Here is an 18637-nt window from a genome sequence, read left to right as displayed (position 1 = left end):
AAAATCCCGGCCAACCATTTTCAGTACAAGGCTATTTCAGTCATTCTAATACAGTAAATTGCATGCATAAAATCCTCTTTTCTAATGCACTTGTAACATCCTCAATACCGGGTTAGTGATAAAATTGTAAAATTTCAGAATTTGAGGATAAAAGTAGAAAAGTTGAATAGTTCAATGATGTATGTGGAGATATTTCCTGAAAGTTATTAGTAATTATTAAAGGAGATTAAGGGCAAAATGATCTTTGTTATCTAAAGATAATTATCTTATCTCTTTATTAAGAGATAAGCTTGTGGGGAGAGTTATCTGGAAAACTTTTCTCCCTTCTTCTTCCTTCTCCACGTGAGAGCTCAAGCAAAGGTAAGATTTCTTGTTGTTGATTATTAGCTGAAATTTAAGGTTGAGTTTTGATTATTAGGTGATAATTAAGCATAAGAAGAGCTTAAATTATCTTGAAACAATAAGATGAAGAGAATAGAGGGAATTAAAGAAAAGAGAATAATAAGTGAAATCTTAAAAGAGGGTTCTTTAATGAGGTTTTAAAGTGAATTTGATTTGTCATCAATCTAATTAACATGTATGAAGTGTTAGAATTGGATTTATAACATGTTAAAATTTGGTTATGATTCTTGAATTTCTTAAGGAGAATAGGATATGGAGGTTAAAGAAGTGATTATTGAGTAGAAATGAGTGCAAATATGTATATGTAAGTTAGGAATATGAAAGGGAATGAAATATGAAGCATTTGAGTTGAATTAAATGGATTTTCGGGCTTAAAATGCAAATTCTGGGCAAGGTGTATCGATGCACATTCAATGTGCATCGATGCACATTCAAAGAAGAAACATCAAATGCAATTGGTGTATCGATGCATAAGGAGTGCATCGATGCATGGGTAGTGCATCGATGCACATGTTAAAGAATGCATCGATGCATTGTAGAATGCATCGATACACTTCAAGGGGAAATTGAAATAGACATTTCTTTTGGTCTAAGAAATGATAGATTAGTGTATATCAATTGGATACTGATATGCATCAATATATGATTATATAGATATCGAGCACGAACAAGTCCGGGTCGATTGTCAAGTTAAGATTCGATCGAAAGAGAGGAAAATAATAAAGTGTATTGGAACGTAGTGAGGCCAAGATGAGTGCACATTAGATAGTGTATTATGTTTAATGGAAATAAGACTTATGACAAGTCTATTTCCTATAGTAGAATGCATGAATTCATTAATACGAGCATATGTTTGATATGTTATGTGTGTGTTATTGATTGTTACATATGTTAATGTAATGAGTGAATAAATGTTTATATGATACATGTTAAGTGTCCATGATATATGCACACATGATAATATGATATAAGTTAAATTATGTAATATGATACATAACTATGATATAAGTGAAGAAATGTATATATGATAGAGATTATGTATATGATAAATGAATGATATGAAAAGTGACATGAACTACGTGAAAAGAAGCTACCTGATTACAGGTACATATGAAAGAAGTTATGAGTTTATAAGAACATGTGTTATATGTAGTCCTTTGGGACATCTACGTGGTCCTTCGGGACAAATTCTACGCTCCCCTAGTGGGAATTATACGAGCTGTAGTGACAGCATAGTGCACAACCTCAATAGACTCACATATCTACAGTTCTCACATGTGTACATGGGCTAATAAAGAGATAATTGTGAAATCAATGTATGTGATATATGTATATGAATTGCATGATATGATATATGTGTGATATGAGTTATTGTATCTGTTACATGAATATATGTTGATGTATATGTGAGTGAGTATAAATGACTTATATATGATGATATAAGAATTTGTTATAAGTTATAGAATATGAATGTAATAGATCATATGAATAAGAAATAAGAGATATGAAGTATAATAGTATAGGAGCAAGATAAAAACATAAATGATGATATGTATGTAATTTTGATATGAAAAGAATATGAGTGAGATGATTTGATATAATGTGTATGATATGAAAATAATAGTTGTTCCTGCATGATTACAAGTTAGAGTATACATTATATATTTATTCGCCTCATTAAGTCATAGACTTAGCGTGTGAGTGTTTCACACGCAGGTTCTTACAAGTTTATGGATTGTTGAGGTGCAAGTCAGGTCAGCATTTTTCCTTACAAAGTTTCAGATCAGAAAATAGATGATTTAAATGTATTTTATGGTATAAAAGTCTAGTTGGCATGTATTTAAAAGATTTGAATTGTATAAGCTCTGAATAGTTCTGTAAACGTTTTGAATAAGTTATAAGTTATAAAAGTTTTTAAATTATTCACTATTTTATACAAGTAAATGTTTTAAAAAAATCAATATGACACCTCAGATTCGGATCCAGGTCGGATTCGAATTGGGGGTGTTACAGCACCCCTCACTAAATTCATAGCACTAAAAGCATGGACTTCACTGCCAAACACTTGTTATTTGCTCTTCTCATTTCGTCCACCAAGGCTTTAGAGCCATGTGGTTTCCAGCCAGACAACTCGGACCTCCCGGTGATTCCAATCTACGACAAATACTCTCCGTTCAACCAACCGAAACCCGAGTCATGGGTCAACACAATCATCGACATGTCCTCAAAAGACCCAACAAGAGTCAAGTACTTGTCCACCCTTGCACCCCAAAAGACCACTGCGGTTCCAATTGCTTCGGGTCTACAACTCCCGAGCATTTGCAACTACGTGGTCAAGGTCAAGCTTGGCACCCCGGGTCAGACCATGTTCATGGTGCTCGACACTAGTAATGATATTGCTTGGGCCCCATGCTCCGACTGCACCGGTTGCTCGCCCACCACTTTTTCACCCAATGCTTCTTCGAGCTATGGCTCGTTGGGTTGCTCCTTGCCCCAATGCACCCAGGTTCATGGGCTCTCGTGCCCGGCTATCGGGGCTGCTGCTTGCTCTTATAACCAATCCTACGGTTGAGATTTTTCTTTCTCTGCCAACTTGGTTCAAGATTACTTAACATTAGCCAATAATGTTGTCCCGAATTTTGCTTTTGGATGTATTAATTCCATCTCTGGTAAATCAGTCCCACCCCAAGGGTTATTAGGTTTGGGTCGGGGACCGTTGTCATTAATTTTGCAATCCGGGTCACTCTACTCCATTGTGTTTTCGTATTGCTTACCTAGTTTCAAGTCCTACTACTTCTCGGGTTCCCTCAAACTCGGGCATGTGGGTCAGCCCGATAATATTCAAACTACCCCGCTGTTGAAAAACCCGCATCGACCCTCACTTTACTATGTTAACCTAACCGGGGTCAGCGTAGGCCAAGTTCAGGTCCCCATCGCTCCGGAATACCTAGCATTCAACCCGAATCCCAGGGCGGGGACATTTATTGACTCGGGTACTGTTGTAACCCGATTCGTACAACCCATTTACCAGGCAATCCGTAATGAGTTTGTGAAGCAAGTGAAGGGCCCATTTACAACAATAGGAGTATTCGAGACATGCTTTGACGCATCAGCAGAAGTTGAAGCTCCATTAATAACATTACATTTCGAAGGCTTGTCCCTGAAACTGCCAATGGAGAACAGCTTCTTACATACTAGTGCAGGGTCACGTGCTTGCTTGACAATAGCACCGGTTCCAAATAATGTGAAGGCCGCCATGAACGTCATAGCCAATTTGCAGCAGCAAAACCATAGGATTCTGTTTGATGTCGCCAATTCTCGCTTGGGAATTGCTCACGAAGCTTGTAACTAGTTTCATTTACTCTTGCTCTTTGTTTGCCTTCTTGTCGTTTAGGCCAAGTTTCTAGCTTTATGCAACCCAAAAAAAATGATAAAGTAAACAGGACGAAAACCCTTTTGTTTTGGTGATTATGTAATAACATCGTTAAGATTTGATCTCCTAGTCCCCGTATGCTTTACACATTTCAAATTTAATCCATTTACTTCTAATCATAAGTATTTATTCTCTCTACTCTTTTTGATTTTATAATTGAAGTCCAATTAGTCTCTGCTTTCGTCATGGCATACCCAGTCTTCTTCACATTCTTCATTTGCAAATTGGACATCCCAAGTTAATATTTAGCACCTCTTTGGAAACTGGCAAGAGTCTCAGTCTTATACATCTCAAATTCCAGATTCCTTGTAGGGTAATTCTTGACAAACCAATTGGTGACACTGCCACCACTATCATCCTTTCTTTCCCAGATTCAGAATACCTAGTACAAATCATGAAACAGCAATGACAAACCAGTTTTTTTTTGTACATATATTTGAATGATTATAATTTCATATATTTATCAATAGGTGTCAAATATAAGTCGACTCCCCCCCCCCAAAAAAAAACTATTTGTCACCAACATTAGTTTTTAATGCATTTTAAAAAAGAAAAAGAAAAAGTCAACACAGGCTGATTTATTAAATTCTAGTATATCTATAACTAAAGGCTGGCTTCATTGATTCTGATTCAATAGCTCCATGAGGCTTATCAACGAATATAACCAATAAAGCTTAAATTAGAACTTGCATTCGCCCATGCAAAGGACGTAATTGCTATTTGCAATCATTAGTTTGGGTTTTCTGACAACAAAAATCAGTCACCAAGATTTCAAGTTATTCAGCTTATTACATCTACGACATGCTAGTTGATATATGCATATGTACGTCTTGGATTAAAGTGTTAGCAGCCTCTCCTCTTGCTCTTAATATGGGGCATCACCAATCAGTCTCCCACCAATAATATCGTCCCCCTCTCTGGTATACTTTCCTCATGTTCGAAAGCACCATTATCAGCCTGATCAGCAGATCCTATACAGTCCATTCAATAATTCGATTAGCAAGAGACTGACCAAATTCTTGAGTTTAATCTGTAGGACGCCATTGGCCTTCAGATCATCCCCGGTCTAGAATATGGGTTTTATTGCCTGGATTCCAGAGTTATTGGCTCATGTCTGGTCCTCTACCTTTTTCTGGATTTTTAACAGATTTGGTAGGAGGTTCTGCTCCTTTTCCTTTGTCTGGATTTTTGACAGTTTTGGTTGGAGTTTCTGCTCCTCCTCCTTTGTCTGGATTTTTAACAGATTTGGTTGGAGGTTCCGTTCCTTTGCTTTTTTCTGGATTTTTAACAGTTTTGGAAGGTTCTATTCCTTTTCCTTTATCCGATGAGCTTGGGGCTGCTTGAATTGAACCACGGCCTTTCTCCATGCCAGCCGTTTCATTTGCAGTCTGGCTTCGGAGTTCCTTCATAAAGTTGTTGAATCCATTTGTCAGTTTAGTAAGAGCTGACATTAGACTCTGAACGACTGTACTAGCTTTTACATAAAAACTAAAAACGATATTATTTATTACCAACCATGCATTGAAATAAGCATAATTGATACTGTGAACCAGAAACTTTTGACGGTGGTGGGTTCAAAATTCTAGAAAACTGCATTACAGCTTCATATAATTGGTGTCGCATTTTCTCTTTGGGTGGCATGGGTCAAGGAGTATGTCTTGAAAGGGGTTGATTTTTGGGATGCCAGTTGCAAGCCTCAGTTTAGTTGGATATTGAGAAAGCTCCTTAAGCCTAGGAATGAGGCGGCTGGACTGTTTGCTAATGTGGAGGCTTGGGACGTGGTGAAAAGCAGTTGGGTTTGGGAGAGAGTTCGAGATAGGAGGGAGAAGGTACTGTGGGAAGATCTTCTCTGGTTTCCTTTGTATATCCCAAAAATGTCAATTGTTGCTTGGATGGTCATTTTAAATAGGCTCATTTGCATGGGGTTGGAGTCGTATGGGAGTTGTGGTCTTTGTGAAGATGGGTTGGAAAGCAGAGAACATTTGTTCAATGACTGTGTTTTTGCTGGTGGAGTTTGGAACAGAGTTATGCAGGCCTGTAGGTAGCCTTGCAGGTCATTGTGCTGGAATGAAGCTTTGGCTTGGGCAGTTGCTAATTTCAAAGGGAAGTCTTTGCTTGTTTGTATCTTGAAGTTGGCTTGGACTTGCTTTCTGTATTTTGTTTGGGAAGAGCGCAATTTTAGGCGTTTTAGGGGATGCTCTCGTTTAGTTGAAGAGATTTTTGAATGCATTAGGATGACTGTTTGTGCTAAGTTAAAGGGTTGTCGTATTAACAAGCTTGATAGAGTTAATTTGTAGCTTTGTCTTGACTGGGGAATTTGTTGATTTTAGTTTCCTTTGCTGCTGGGCTTATAGTGTTGCTGTTTTGGCTGCTTAATTGTTGAGGAGAGTGGTTCCTTGGGGACAGGAGGTTCACTGGAAGACTCACTATGCAGAGTTTGCATTTTTACTTTTAATTCTGCTGAAAGGTTTTGTTTTTTACATGTTTATATTTATTCTGGTATGAGTTGGTTTTTGGATACGTTTGTTGTTTAGATTGGTGCCTAGCAGGGTTGACTGCTTGGTGGTTCTTTTGTAGCAGGTGTTCCTGCTTTCTTTTGGGTAATAAAATTGAAATTAATGAAAAAAAAATTGGTGTCTCATTAAAAATATAATAAAACATACCTCACCCTTCGAAGCTGACTTCTTGGAATTTCTTGAAGTATCGCGCTTGTGTGAAATTGTCTCTGTTGACTGATCTAACTTTTGGTTTTCATTCATTTCCTGCAGAGGCAGATTCTTGGCTCAGAGAATTCCATTCAAAACAGATTCCAACATATCCAGGAGAAGTGAATTTAAGAACCAATTCCATTCTTTATCTAGGGAACTTCATGCTGCCTCAAATGCATGTGAGTTTACCTTGCTTCTTGAACTTGTAGAAGCAGCTTCAGTACCCTTTGTCTTATCCTTCCTGTGTTCAGAGTAAAACAAGTACGTAGATTTTTACCAAGTTCATAAAGAGATAAGAAAGGGAAGTGGAGAAGAAAATGTAAATAAACATCTAAAGTGGATTATCTATTTTGAAGCATAAATTATTGGCGAGTTAGCAGTTGCCAAATAATTCAACATGTATTCAAACTCCAGAAAAACTAATCAAGGAAATGTTTTGTAACAAGTATCTACAGAATATGCCACTCAGAGTGAACCAACTTAAAGCTTACACTTTTGATTGATGATTTGGTACATCACTCATGGAAGCAGACTTTTTCTCAGGATGTTGATTAAGCTGTTTCCCTAGATCATCAACCTTTTTGTTCAAAATGATTATGTCAGCCTCTGATTGAGTTATGTCCTTGTGATCTGCCTTTGTCTTTATTACATCCGAAAGTTAACATTTGATGCAAATAAAGATTAGGTACTCTAATTAATCTTAGGAAGGCCATTGGCTACCTTTTCATCAAGCTTAGCTGGGAGAGATGTGGGTCCTTGAGACGGGTTAAGTCCTGCTTCCAGAGCTATCCTCTTTTCTCTTGCCCTTTGAAGCTCTTCCTCTAATCTTGCAACCTTTAGGTACAGCCAGGAGCAGCAATCAAAACAGGGCCATGCACATAAAATTCGTACACCACTTGCGATAAAATATAGATCCTTTATCTTTGTGCAACTAACAGATGAGTAATTAATGAATGCAAATGAAAATATTAAATTCCATACATTACCAAAACAAGACAAATGTACTTCCAGTAAGTATATAATTGTTCATTCTACTGCTGATATAAAATTAGGACTTGTTTTAGCCAAGCCAAGTGAAAAAGAATTGGATATTGAAGAGGAAAGAAAGAACGCAAAAACATCTCTTACTAAATTTCAAAAATATTTTAGCAAAAGAGAGTGCCTTTAATATATTTGTTTCCTTAGGATCACAATATGCATCTTTGTCACTGCAGATATGCAACCTAACATAATGCAGGAAACATAAAAGACAGCACACACAAGAAATACACAAGGGAAAAAATCTCCTTGCAAACATACCTCTTTCTGAAGAGCTAGCCGTTGCTCATGCAGTGCCTTCTTTCTTTTTTCCAAGCTGGCTTCAAGAATGATATTACCTTCAATCTACATTAGAAAGATGACTTTATATGAAAATTTCAAAAAACATGTTGCAAAAACAATAACTAGAAAGGGTGGGCAAAGCAGAACCTCTTCTGTGAGTCTCTTTTGCAAGTCCGATCTTTCAGCCTCAAGTGACTCAAATGCAAACCTAAAATCGAGACAAAATCAGGTAAGTACAACATAAAATAGAGATATTATTAACAATATACAAAGGTCAGATTTACACTATTTTTTGCTTTTCCACTTTTGTCTAGAAAAATTAGTCATGCTTGACTCATGAGTTATGCAAAACAGATCATGGGTCTGCATGAGTTATACAAGTAAAACCAGGAAAATAAGAAGTAGCAGGCAAATTTATAAAAGGTTCTTTTTTCTACAGATCATGGGGAACATCACTTACTCTTCCTCACATGGAAGATCAGGACAATCCACAGATAGTTTCTTGCTTCCCTGTAAAAGCAAACAGGATAATCAAATAATTAGTTACCATGAGATTATTAACACATTGCAATTATAATTTGACTAATCCTGGAAATACTCATTAGCTAACAGAAAAACTACTAGGCCAAAAGCAAAACAGATCATGAATACAGAAAATGAAAACTTACACTGCTCCTTCCCCAAAAAGCATGCCTAACATGGTGGCCAGGTCCGTTTCCAACAGCAAGGGGTTTTGTGGAATTAGAGACTGGACTACGAGTTGATGCATCCTCCAACTTGGTTACTCCATGAACTCCTTTTAACAGCTCAGCAGACTTATTGGTCTCAGTTGCAGAACTTTTAGTTCTTCTATTATCCTCACTCTTTTTTGAATTATCATTTACATCAAGTGAACTTGAAACTTTCTTGGTGGCTTTGACATCATCACTATTTTTGGAGGACTCAGAACTAGAGCTCGAAGATTCAGAATCCTGCAATTTATTTTCAATTCATGTAAGTATAATGTCGCTTTTTGTTACTGATCTATTTCTCCTTCCCTTTTTTATGTTAAAAACGGAACTAATACTAAAAATCTGAACTGAGGGGCCACAGAAAGTAAGAAGTCAGCTATATGTTACAAACAAAAAATAGCAAAGAGAAAACTTCAAGATTCCTGTAAGGGGAAAAGATGGAGAACTATACACATCTGACTCTGATATAAGGTTCGTAACCACAAATTCAAAGGGGAAAGCAAAGACATGGAAACAATCAAACAATAGAAACCTTTAGTCGCCAGATGGTGACAAATGAAGCAGATACACAAGCTAGAAAATCATTAAAAAGAGGATATAAATCTGGTTACCTACGAGCTCAACACAAATATTGCACTAATCAGAGGTAAATGCCTAAATAAGATTTTCTGAAGAAAAACTTTAATAGTCCAGAAGTTTGGATCAAGTTTGTGACTGCCATCATTTTTAAAGTTGATGAACAAGATATAAAACAAAAATGCCGGTGTAAGAAAGAATAGGAACAAACTTTATCATCACCGCTTTTAACAGATTGACCACTCTCACTGCCTGTTCCACTTTCAGCAGAATCGTTATCATCATCAGACACTTGTGATTCGTCCTCACATTCATCATCTTCATAGGACTCATCATCATCAGCTTCTTCCTCACTTTCACTTCCACTCTCGTCTGAGTCAGAGTACAAATCAGGGGAAACACAACCTTCCTGCCAACAAAATGCTAAGCTCATAACTGCAATGTAAAAAAACAAATCCAAACCAAAGTAATAACAAATTGGAATATGGAATGAGAACAGCCAAATTATAATTTTTTAATAATAAGAATTAGAAATATTACTATAATATAAGGAAAGAATGTGGGGAGGATATAATAAACTCAGCATAACTGTATTCAAATTCCACCATTAGACAGTCGTAATCCAATCACTTTAGATCTGTACTACAAATAATAGCGCATACATCCAGGACAACACGAACAATTTTGACTTAATGATCATGCATCCTCAAAATGTAGAAAGAAAATTCTGCACTAAAGAAAAGGCCTTACAAACTCATATATTTATTGCATAAATACTTCTTGCATATATAGCGACTACAGAAAGCCATATTAGAAGCAGTTGTGCAATGATGGCAATAATTGCAGCTTACCCCAAATATTTTATCATACTGTTCCAGTAATGTTATAACAATGGCTTGAGCATGATTGGCTGCAGCAGCAGCTTGCAGCAGTTGCATTGAACCATCACCTCCCACATCAAAATCATTTTCAATATCACATTCACCAGATAGAAGAGGACGAAGAAGTAAGGGTGCCATGCAGGCTGCCACAGCTGAAGAGCTCATTCGATTTTCATTTTTGTGAGAAGCTATAGTTTGCATCATCATTAGAATTCTGAAAGAGTGGATTAAGAGAAGATAAATATGGATAAGGCGGTTAGTAGATGAGATAGCTAAAAATGAAAGATGATATCTTTATTTTGGAAATAAGATCGAACCTCGGTTTTTTATTGTTTCCCGAAAATGCATTTCCCTCGTAATTTTCAAAAATAAAAAATGCTGAAAACTAACAGAACCTTAAGAGATGTATTCTTCTTTAGAGTACAAGAAATTCTGGTGTGCTAGGTTAATTGATTTTAGTTTCTATGTTTATGCCTTCTAAAAGATATTATATCCAATCTCACACTCACTCATTTAGCAAGGACCAAGACATATATCTGAGGGTTACACACCATAAAATTTCTTGTATCAACAAGAAGTGGATAATCAACCAAATTCAAAATAAGATTCAATCATCCAAACAATTTAGAGAATTTTTTTTCTCAAAAGGTAGAACGAGCAATTACAAGGAAAGGAGAAGAATTTGACAACCCGACCTATTTTCCTAAGTTAAAACAAATATTGTAAGTGAAAATCGTCTAGAACCCCAATAAGAAACAATGCAAACTAAACTCAATCATGACTTTCAAAATGAATCTAATTAACCAAATCCCAACGTAGAAAAACATTTGCTTATGCCTAACCTCTATCTATACTCTGTACAATGGCTTAAATGAGTGAAACTTCTGGCCTATATTTTCATTACACTTATCATTCTATGTCTATTTTCACTGATGGGTTATCTTTAATGCAGTTTGTTATTAATAATTGTACTGCATAGGAAAGACAACGTCAATTGCATATCATTTAAATCCATAATAAAAATATACTTATTTTAACGCCCATATGCAGTAACAGCTCTCTTTTAAATATTATATTATCTACAATGCTCAGGAATAAATGCAAAAATTGCATACTGAGTATCATTTGTACTGAGAAAAGCATTATACTTAAAAGGGCAAGAACTGACAGTTATGAATTGTCTACCTCTGTAATAAGCGACGATTTGGCTCAGGAAACGTGTCCAATACTGCCATACGCATAGCATTGACTCTAGCACTGTGCTCAGTTCCTAATCATTGGATGATGTCCAATAACAGAATAACAAAACTCAATTTTCAAAAATAATAACAGCTGGTTATCATAAAAATGCAATGTCATAGAGCTCAAAAATATGCAACAAGACAATTTCCACTTCATTCCTTAGGGATCCAACCAATTGAGAATACAAGAACTTCACCCAATAAGGATTGTCCAACATATAATTACCTTCAAAATTAGAGGCATCAAGAACCAATAGTGGCAAAGCATATTATGACCTCAATTTATTACAGGTTAAGACAAAAAAACAAAAACCAGATCAGAATACAACTTACTGCATGCTTCTAGTAGAGCGTTGCAGCATGATGCAGGGACAGGAGATGATGGCAACTCCCGAATTACATACTGGAAAATGGAATGAAGCAAATTAAACTACGAAACAGAAGAAGAATATGATTCAACTTAAATGAAAAAATCGTGTGGAATCTAGTAAGGCATACCTTGACACAGTCAGCAATGACATGTGCATCCTCGTCCTGAGAGAACTCGGTTTTTCCTGCAAAAAATAAAAAATAAAAAGCATCACTGAAAAAAGAGTTTGAAGATTGAACAGGAAGCATTGTGATGTAGAACTACAAGCATACAAAGTAGCCTGGCTTCTTGTTCTGTCCCATACATTAAGAAAGAAAATTTCCTTACATGAATACCGAATCAAATTTAAGTTCTTACAAAGCTACCTTTGATAGCATTGTTTACAGCCAAACATTAAATATTAAATGAATATATCCAACGTTTAAGAAAAGAAGACAACCTACAGTAGCTGAAAGCAATGTTAAACAAATAAAAAGAAAAAATTGAATATAGTCAAGGGCAGCGTTTATTGAACAAACCCTGTTCATATTCCCGAATTCGGCGCTCAACATCCTCAACATCTGCAGCCTGCCTCAAGATCCCTTCTACTTTAACTCCTGTAAAATTATTTGAACATGACTAAAAGGATCTCAATGAAAATGAATAAAAGTGCTTTGCCATGTAACTTAAATCAGTGAAAATTGAAATTAACATCACACACACAGCTTCTGAGGCCACTAAATTTTTGAACAATGTGAAAAATTCTTGAAACAAATATAAACAAAATTAGACGTGAGCAGTGGTTAGCCATGCAGGAACTTTAAATGGATATCACGAGAAAGGTATTTGAAAAAAACAGACATGCACAAATATTTACTAGACTATATGCATTAGAGACAGTTACCCAGTTTATGGAATTAGAACTTTAGCATATACTTAAATGAGATGGCAACAATTAAAAAAAAATAGCAGCTCACCATATTCTTCTACAAATCTAAGGGCCTTCTCCAAAAATGTTGGAGCCCCATCAACATCTTCCAGTGCTAGTAAAATTGGTCTGTGTAAGACTGTAGATCTCACAGGTTGTTTATCATTCACTAACAAAGAGAAAGAGAAGAGCATCAATATCTAGAATGAGAGGAAAAATAAATCAAAACAACCTAGAAAAAAACTTGATAGGACTGTAAAGAAACATGACAAAATGAAGAGATATAGTAAAAACTAGAAAAAAGGAGGGTGTATACAAAAAAAGGTAACTCCCAGTCAAGGCTCCCGATCAGTAGTAACATTCTAAAATGTTTTCAATAATAAACTTTTATCATGCAATATTTCAGTTGTTTACATTAGGAGCTAGATATGAATGGAGCTTCGTACAGATGTCGTTCAAAGTTATACAACTTTTTTTTAAAAAAAGAGCTGCATGAAACTTACTTGGATCCTTAGAAGCATCAATTGCATCTGCCTGATCATTCCCAAAGATGCCATTTTGTCCCCCAGAACTTGGTGCTTGTGATAAAGCTTTCTCAAGTGCAGTCTTCCACTCGTACAAATCCTCCGACGTTTCAGCCTGCAAAAACAACAGAAGGAACCGTCATCTCATATGATTTCCCAAAATCTCACTGTTATAATAATTTGATTAAGCATTGAATTTTCCAATAATATCAGACACGTAATAAGTGCATCTCAGCCTTCAGAATCAGTCACCTGGCAAAGTCAGTTCTTAATAGCGCGGGTTTCAGAGGATAAAAGAATGCTATCAGCAGGGTATGGAGTGAACTACTTGATAGAACTTATATACTGAAGATGAAATTTTCCTGTTCTGGGCATTCTCTTTACACGGAGGTGTTGGTCACTCAAAACCAAGTTTACACTTTTTAGGTACAAGAAAGATCTTTCACTCTTTCGGCAGAATCTTGATATATGTGGCTCAGATAGAAATATCACAACTATTTATCAAGCAAAGAAAATGTAAAAACAAAGGGCAGTGAATCTGAAAATATGAACAGTTTTTTGAGGAATGGATGAACAACCTTGAGTGTGAAGGTTCGTCCATCGCGGCCATCTTGAAATAGTACGGTAATGAGTTTTTTATCAGCTTTGACAACCACACTAGAAAATTTGAAAGGTACCACGAGTTAGTAAACGTTTCCACTTTAACGACATTCACAATTTGAAGAAGACATCACGAATTATCTTTTCAGAAATGCAAGCCAACCTGCCTGAATTGTTGAGATCAATACCGCCGAGAGTTAAATTCACTTCATTCCCCTTCTGAGAACTGGCATTCTGAAAAGTTAACAAGAGTATATTAATCTTCTTCTAAAATCTTATCCAAAATGCAGAGAGAGAGGAAAATAGACTGCTGCACGGAATGTAGAAAGAAGAGAAAAACACAATAGTAGGATGATAACATCCAACCAATAAATATCAACGCATCTAGAAAAAATACAGCACACTCCAGTTCTTCTACAGTATCCGTCCAAGTCCTTTCCTCAGCCCAAGCAATAGCTAAATCATTTTTCTATTTTACTCTTCGAGGTGAAGCTCTCGAGAATATACCTTTTACCAGAGGCCCCATCTGTCTCGGGGTGCATTCTAAGAGGACCCATCTAATGAAGTCCCAGCTTTCCTTTTTTCGCACAATGATGAACTAAAGAAGAACCTTAATTGTCAAATTAAAGTGTTTGATAACAATCATTTCTACCATGCTAAAAAAGTGCATCCGTACAAACTACTAATGGGTCACTTAAACAAACATTTAATTCTTCTCGATAGGTAAATTTCATGGATTTAGAGCCACCTTACTAACTTAATTTTAGGCCAGTTTTCCAATTTCGGCTCAATTTCTGTCCGAAGAAGACCTTAAAACTGTAAAAGTAGTGTGAGGACCTGCTATGTGAAATAGACACGAGAGTTTGATTTCCATTCATCTTTTTGATCGAGACACATTCTGATTGAACCATATGCTTCTGATTGCGAGAGAAGTAGAGCTCATAAAAGATAATCGTAGCAGATTAGTATCATAGCAAATTATTATCATTTCAATTTCATCTTTTGGGTTAAGATATATTCTAGTCACTAATAGTCATTCTCAGGAGACGAAATAAAACTCGAGATCCATATGCTTCTGGTTGAGAGAGAACTATCACATAAAAGATAATAGTAGCAGATTAGTATCATTCCCGGGCATCATTTGACCTTTACTGTGTACCAAGAAAAATAAATAAATGATGTAAAAAATAGATAAGCATGTATCAGTGTTGAGACTGACAATCTACCGGACTGCAAAAACTTACAGGATCACTTCTAAAGAAAACCAGCGAAGTATGTGTCAAAATGAACCACCTTTTCTTCCATGATGCCCATCCAATTCCTTTAATCAAATAAAAATAAGAAAAAAAGGAAAAATAATAACCTATAGAAATCCAACCCAGTATCTTGGGACTGTGACCTCATAATGCACATTTTTCTAGTAAATATAAGTAAAAGCAGTGCTTCACAAAACGTAAGGTGAAAGACAAATTACTAACTAAATTAAATAAAAAAAACAAAGTATACAAACCTTTTGATGATATAAAAAGTGGCCCACTCTTTAAAACCTGCGAGAAAGTTTTAACCTTGAAATGCATCAACTTTTACAATTTTGTAAAATGCATGCTTAACCAACTCTGGAATGCAGACGATGTAAGAAAATAATTTTCGAAGGTAAACAATCTAGTAATGCACTTAAAATACAGGACACGGTTCTTTTTCTCTCATCAAAATTGCTCACTTATTCTTAATTTGGTTGGTAAGGGCTACAATAAGCATGACAACATCAAAAGAAAATAGCTGCCATATAGGCAATCCTTCCATGAAATGGTTCATATGGACCAAATCACATACGATATAGATAAAATAATAATCAAAATAAATAAATAAGATATATAGATGACTGATAGACATATATAGGGAATTATGGTCACGTGCAACTTTCAATCAACAATCAAAACCCGGAATAGTAAACAACTCACCACGGGGGGAGAGCTTACAGAGTTGCCACCACGAGAATTCAGATTCTCCGATGGTCCTGTCGCACTTGTTGGACCTGGAGTAACAGCAGTTGCTGCATATCCCTTGAGGGAAAATAAAAATGATTTTCAGCACGAGATCTCCACACAAAAAAAGCATCAAGATTCATATATACTTGATGTCCTTGAGATGGCTCTCGCTCTTCCCTTTTGGAAACCATCTTCTGCCAACATTATACCCGCACGATCAGAGCTTTTACTCTAAAATATTTCCATCAAAACAATAATGTGAAGGGGAAAAATGTGTACCGATTGTGCTTGAGGCGACTCTTCCTTTTTTCCAGCCATTTTCTAGTAATGAAAATAAAAAAGAACCTGAAGTCTCTGTTAAATCACAATTTTTTTTCTGATTGCCAAAATCTAGAGAGAGAAAATGATCATACCTGTTGAGCTTGAGATGGCTCTTCTATTTTCTGATATAAATAAAAAATAATAATTACTAAAAAATCTCCGTTAAACCACAATTAGATCCTCTCCACCCTTTATTTCTGAACACCAAATTCTATACGAAAAACTAATTAAAAATTAACAGCAAGGATGGAATAGAAAAGAAAACAAATGTATATTGATCAAAACCAGTTGTGCTTGAGACGACTCTTCCTTTTTTTCCAGTCGTTTTCTTATCCATAAAATAAAAACATTAACGTAAAAATCTGTGAAATTACGATAAAGAAGAAAAAAGAAATAAAAAAATATTGATCAAAACCTGCTGTGCTTGAGAAAGGTCTTCCCTTTTGGCGGACATTTTCTAATGAAGAGAATAAAAAGGAATTAACATAAAATCTACCTTAAATAAAATTTTAGATCTTAGTTCGTCGACTTCTTTCTGTTCACCGACTTCTTAAATAAAATTTTAGATCTTAAAACGAATAGAAAATTAACATAAGAAAATACAAAGCAAATCAAAACTCGAGCTTAACACAGTTCTTCTTTTCTGCTAGACATTTTCTGATCAATAAAATATAAAAGGAATAATATAAAATCTTCTCTAAAACAATGTGTAGTTATTTTTCTTCCTTTTCTCTTTCTGGAAGCCAAAATTTCTACATGGGGATGAAAATAAAGAATAAAAAGATATGTCTCAAAACCAGTTTCTGAGCAAAAAAATCTTCAGAAAACGATTAGAAAGTAACGGGAAAAAATAAAAGGAAAATGAAAATAAAGATATCAATCAAAACCTGTTGTGCACGAGGCGACTCTTCCTTTTTACCAACCATTTTCTGATAAAGAAAAATTATCAAATCTCCATTAAATCACATTGTAGTTTTTTTTATATGTATATACTGTTTCTGAAAATCAAATAGAAAAGTATCAGTACTAGTTGTAATTTAGACATATCTTCCTTTCTGGTAGATATTTTCTGAAAATAAAATAAAAAAGAAGTAAAATCTCCATTAAAAACACAAAATGCTGCTCTGTCTTTTCTGCTTCTCAATACCGAACATCAAAGCCTTATGCAAACGAGCTATAAATTCAACTAAAAACGAAGAGAGATCAATGAAAACCTGTTGTATCAAATTAAAAGCCGAATCATCCTTTTTCGAAGCCATAATAATCCTCTGATCTCTCGGAATTTAGAAAAAAATCACATCCCAAACAGGTCACAAAATCAAACGAACAGCACCAACCTTGCGAACATCAATCTCAGTAATGCCGCTCATTCACAATATGTAAACACGCAAACACTTAAATTCAAACCGTAAGAACCGTACGGGAATCTGAAACGTACTTAGTTGGAAAAAAGGGGGGGAGGAATGTAGAAAAAAGAGTGAGAAAAAGGCGACAAGGAAGAAGCTTAAATGTGAGAAGAGGAAGAGACTTTTTCTCCTTTGGTTGGGAATTCTTTGAGCTCAACGGAAACCCCGTATTGTTCAAAGCACAGGAAAGGCCTAAAAGCCTTCCCTCCGAAACTGAAGGGAGTCGTTGTACTTATACACGTTATTTCTACTATTTATTTTCTTTTGGAGGGAAATGACCGTTGCGGCAATTATTTGCTTTCTTTAACAGCCTTGCCACCCCGTGATTTCTTGAATTGGGCCCACTGGCCCATAAGATTGAGTTAAAAACAAAAAGTACAATCCGCAATATGAGCATGAAATATGATAGGGAAGTTATATAGTCACCTTGTTAAAAACTTGTGCTACCGTTTTTTATTATTATTTTTAATAAAATAAAAAATTATCTAAAAATTATTATTTTTAACATTTGTTATTATTGTTAATTACCAGTGTTGGTAAATACGGTAGAAAACAGTAAAAAAATAATATTTTAGATAGCGTTTTATTAGATACGTTACTAAAATCGGTAAAACGCCCAATAATAATAAAACCGGTAGAAATAATAATATTTTAGGTAATTTTTTACCAGTTTTATTAAAAAAATAATAACAAAATCGATAATATTTTTTTAACCGTATATTAATACTGTGGCACGTGATCATTTCCATCAGACGTTATTACTAAACCTAACTTTTAGTACTCTTTTTATCTCATGTTTTTACGCTGGCTTTTCGCAAATCAAAAGCAAATATTTGTAGTGAAAAATATAATAGTGAAAAATATTTTTAATGTTTCATAAATAATTATTTTAATCTTTTTTAAATATTTTAAATTTAAATTTTATTTTTGAGTTAAATATTAATCTTTTGATAAAAAATTAGCATTAGGTGACTAATGGTCAATGTTTTCTGATGAGATAATTTTATGTATTCAAAGTAATTATATAGCATGTGCTACGTCATTACTTTTAGTGAAAGGCTTTGGAAAACAGATATAGCTTTCCAACTCACCTCACCCATAAATAAATATTTTAGTTAAAACCCATCATTTCATTAGTTTATAATGAAGCATCTAATGGTGCTTTGCTTTTATCATTTATTGTCCACTCCCTAGTGTATCGTATCATAGCAAAGTCAACAGAGGCTGTA

At 35.1% G+C, this 18637-nt stretch overlaps 1 protein-coding gene and 1 pseudogene across 1 annotated transcript; one reads left to right on the top strand and one right to left on the bottom strand.

Moving 5' to 3' along the window:
* The first annotated feature begins 2446 nt into the window (after positions 1–2446).
* On the top strand, positions 2447–3814 carry LOC120191503 (annotated as a pseudogene).
* Positions 3815–4497: 683 nt separating this feature from the next.
* Positions 4498–15999, bottom strand: LOC120191578 (rho GTPase-activating protein REN1-like). Its single transcript, XM_039194517.1, has 24 exons — positions 15961–15999; positions 15828–15912; positions 15655–15746; positions 15204–15240; positions 14938–15014; positions 13857–13927; positions 13672–13750; positions 13073–13208; positions 12619–12738; positions 12181–12258; positions 11791–11846; positions 11626–11695; positions 11237–11321; positions 10022–10265; positions 9382–9579; positions 8532–8834; positions 8324–8373; positions 8011–8071; positions 7843–7926; positions 7264–7377; positions 7035–7183; positions 6733–6784; positions 6499–6597; positions 4498–5238 (listed from the first exon to the last, which is right to left on the bottom strand). The coding sequence occupies exons 1-24, from the start codon at positions 15997–15999 to the stop codon at positions 4936–4938; spliced, it is 2682 nt and encodes an 893-aa protein (XP_039050448.1). The 3' UTR covers positions 4498–4935.
* Between the last annotated feature and the right edge of the window lie 2638 nt (positions 16000–18637).

Source organism: Hibiscus syriacus, unplaced genomic scaffold (assembly GCF_006381635.1).
Source record: "Hibiscus syriacus cultivar Baekdansim isolate YM2019G1 unplaced genomic scaffold, ASM638163v2 tig00116970_pilon, whole genome shotgun sequence".
NCBI classification, from domain to species: Eukaryota; Viridiplantae; Streptophyta; class Magnoliopsida; order Malvales; family Malvaceae; genus Hibiscus; species Hibiscus syriacus.
The sequence above is the reverse complement of the archived record's forward strand: the minus strand, read 5'-3'. Positions and strand labels throughout refer to the sequence as shown.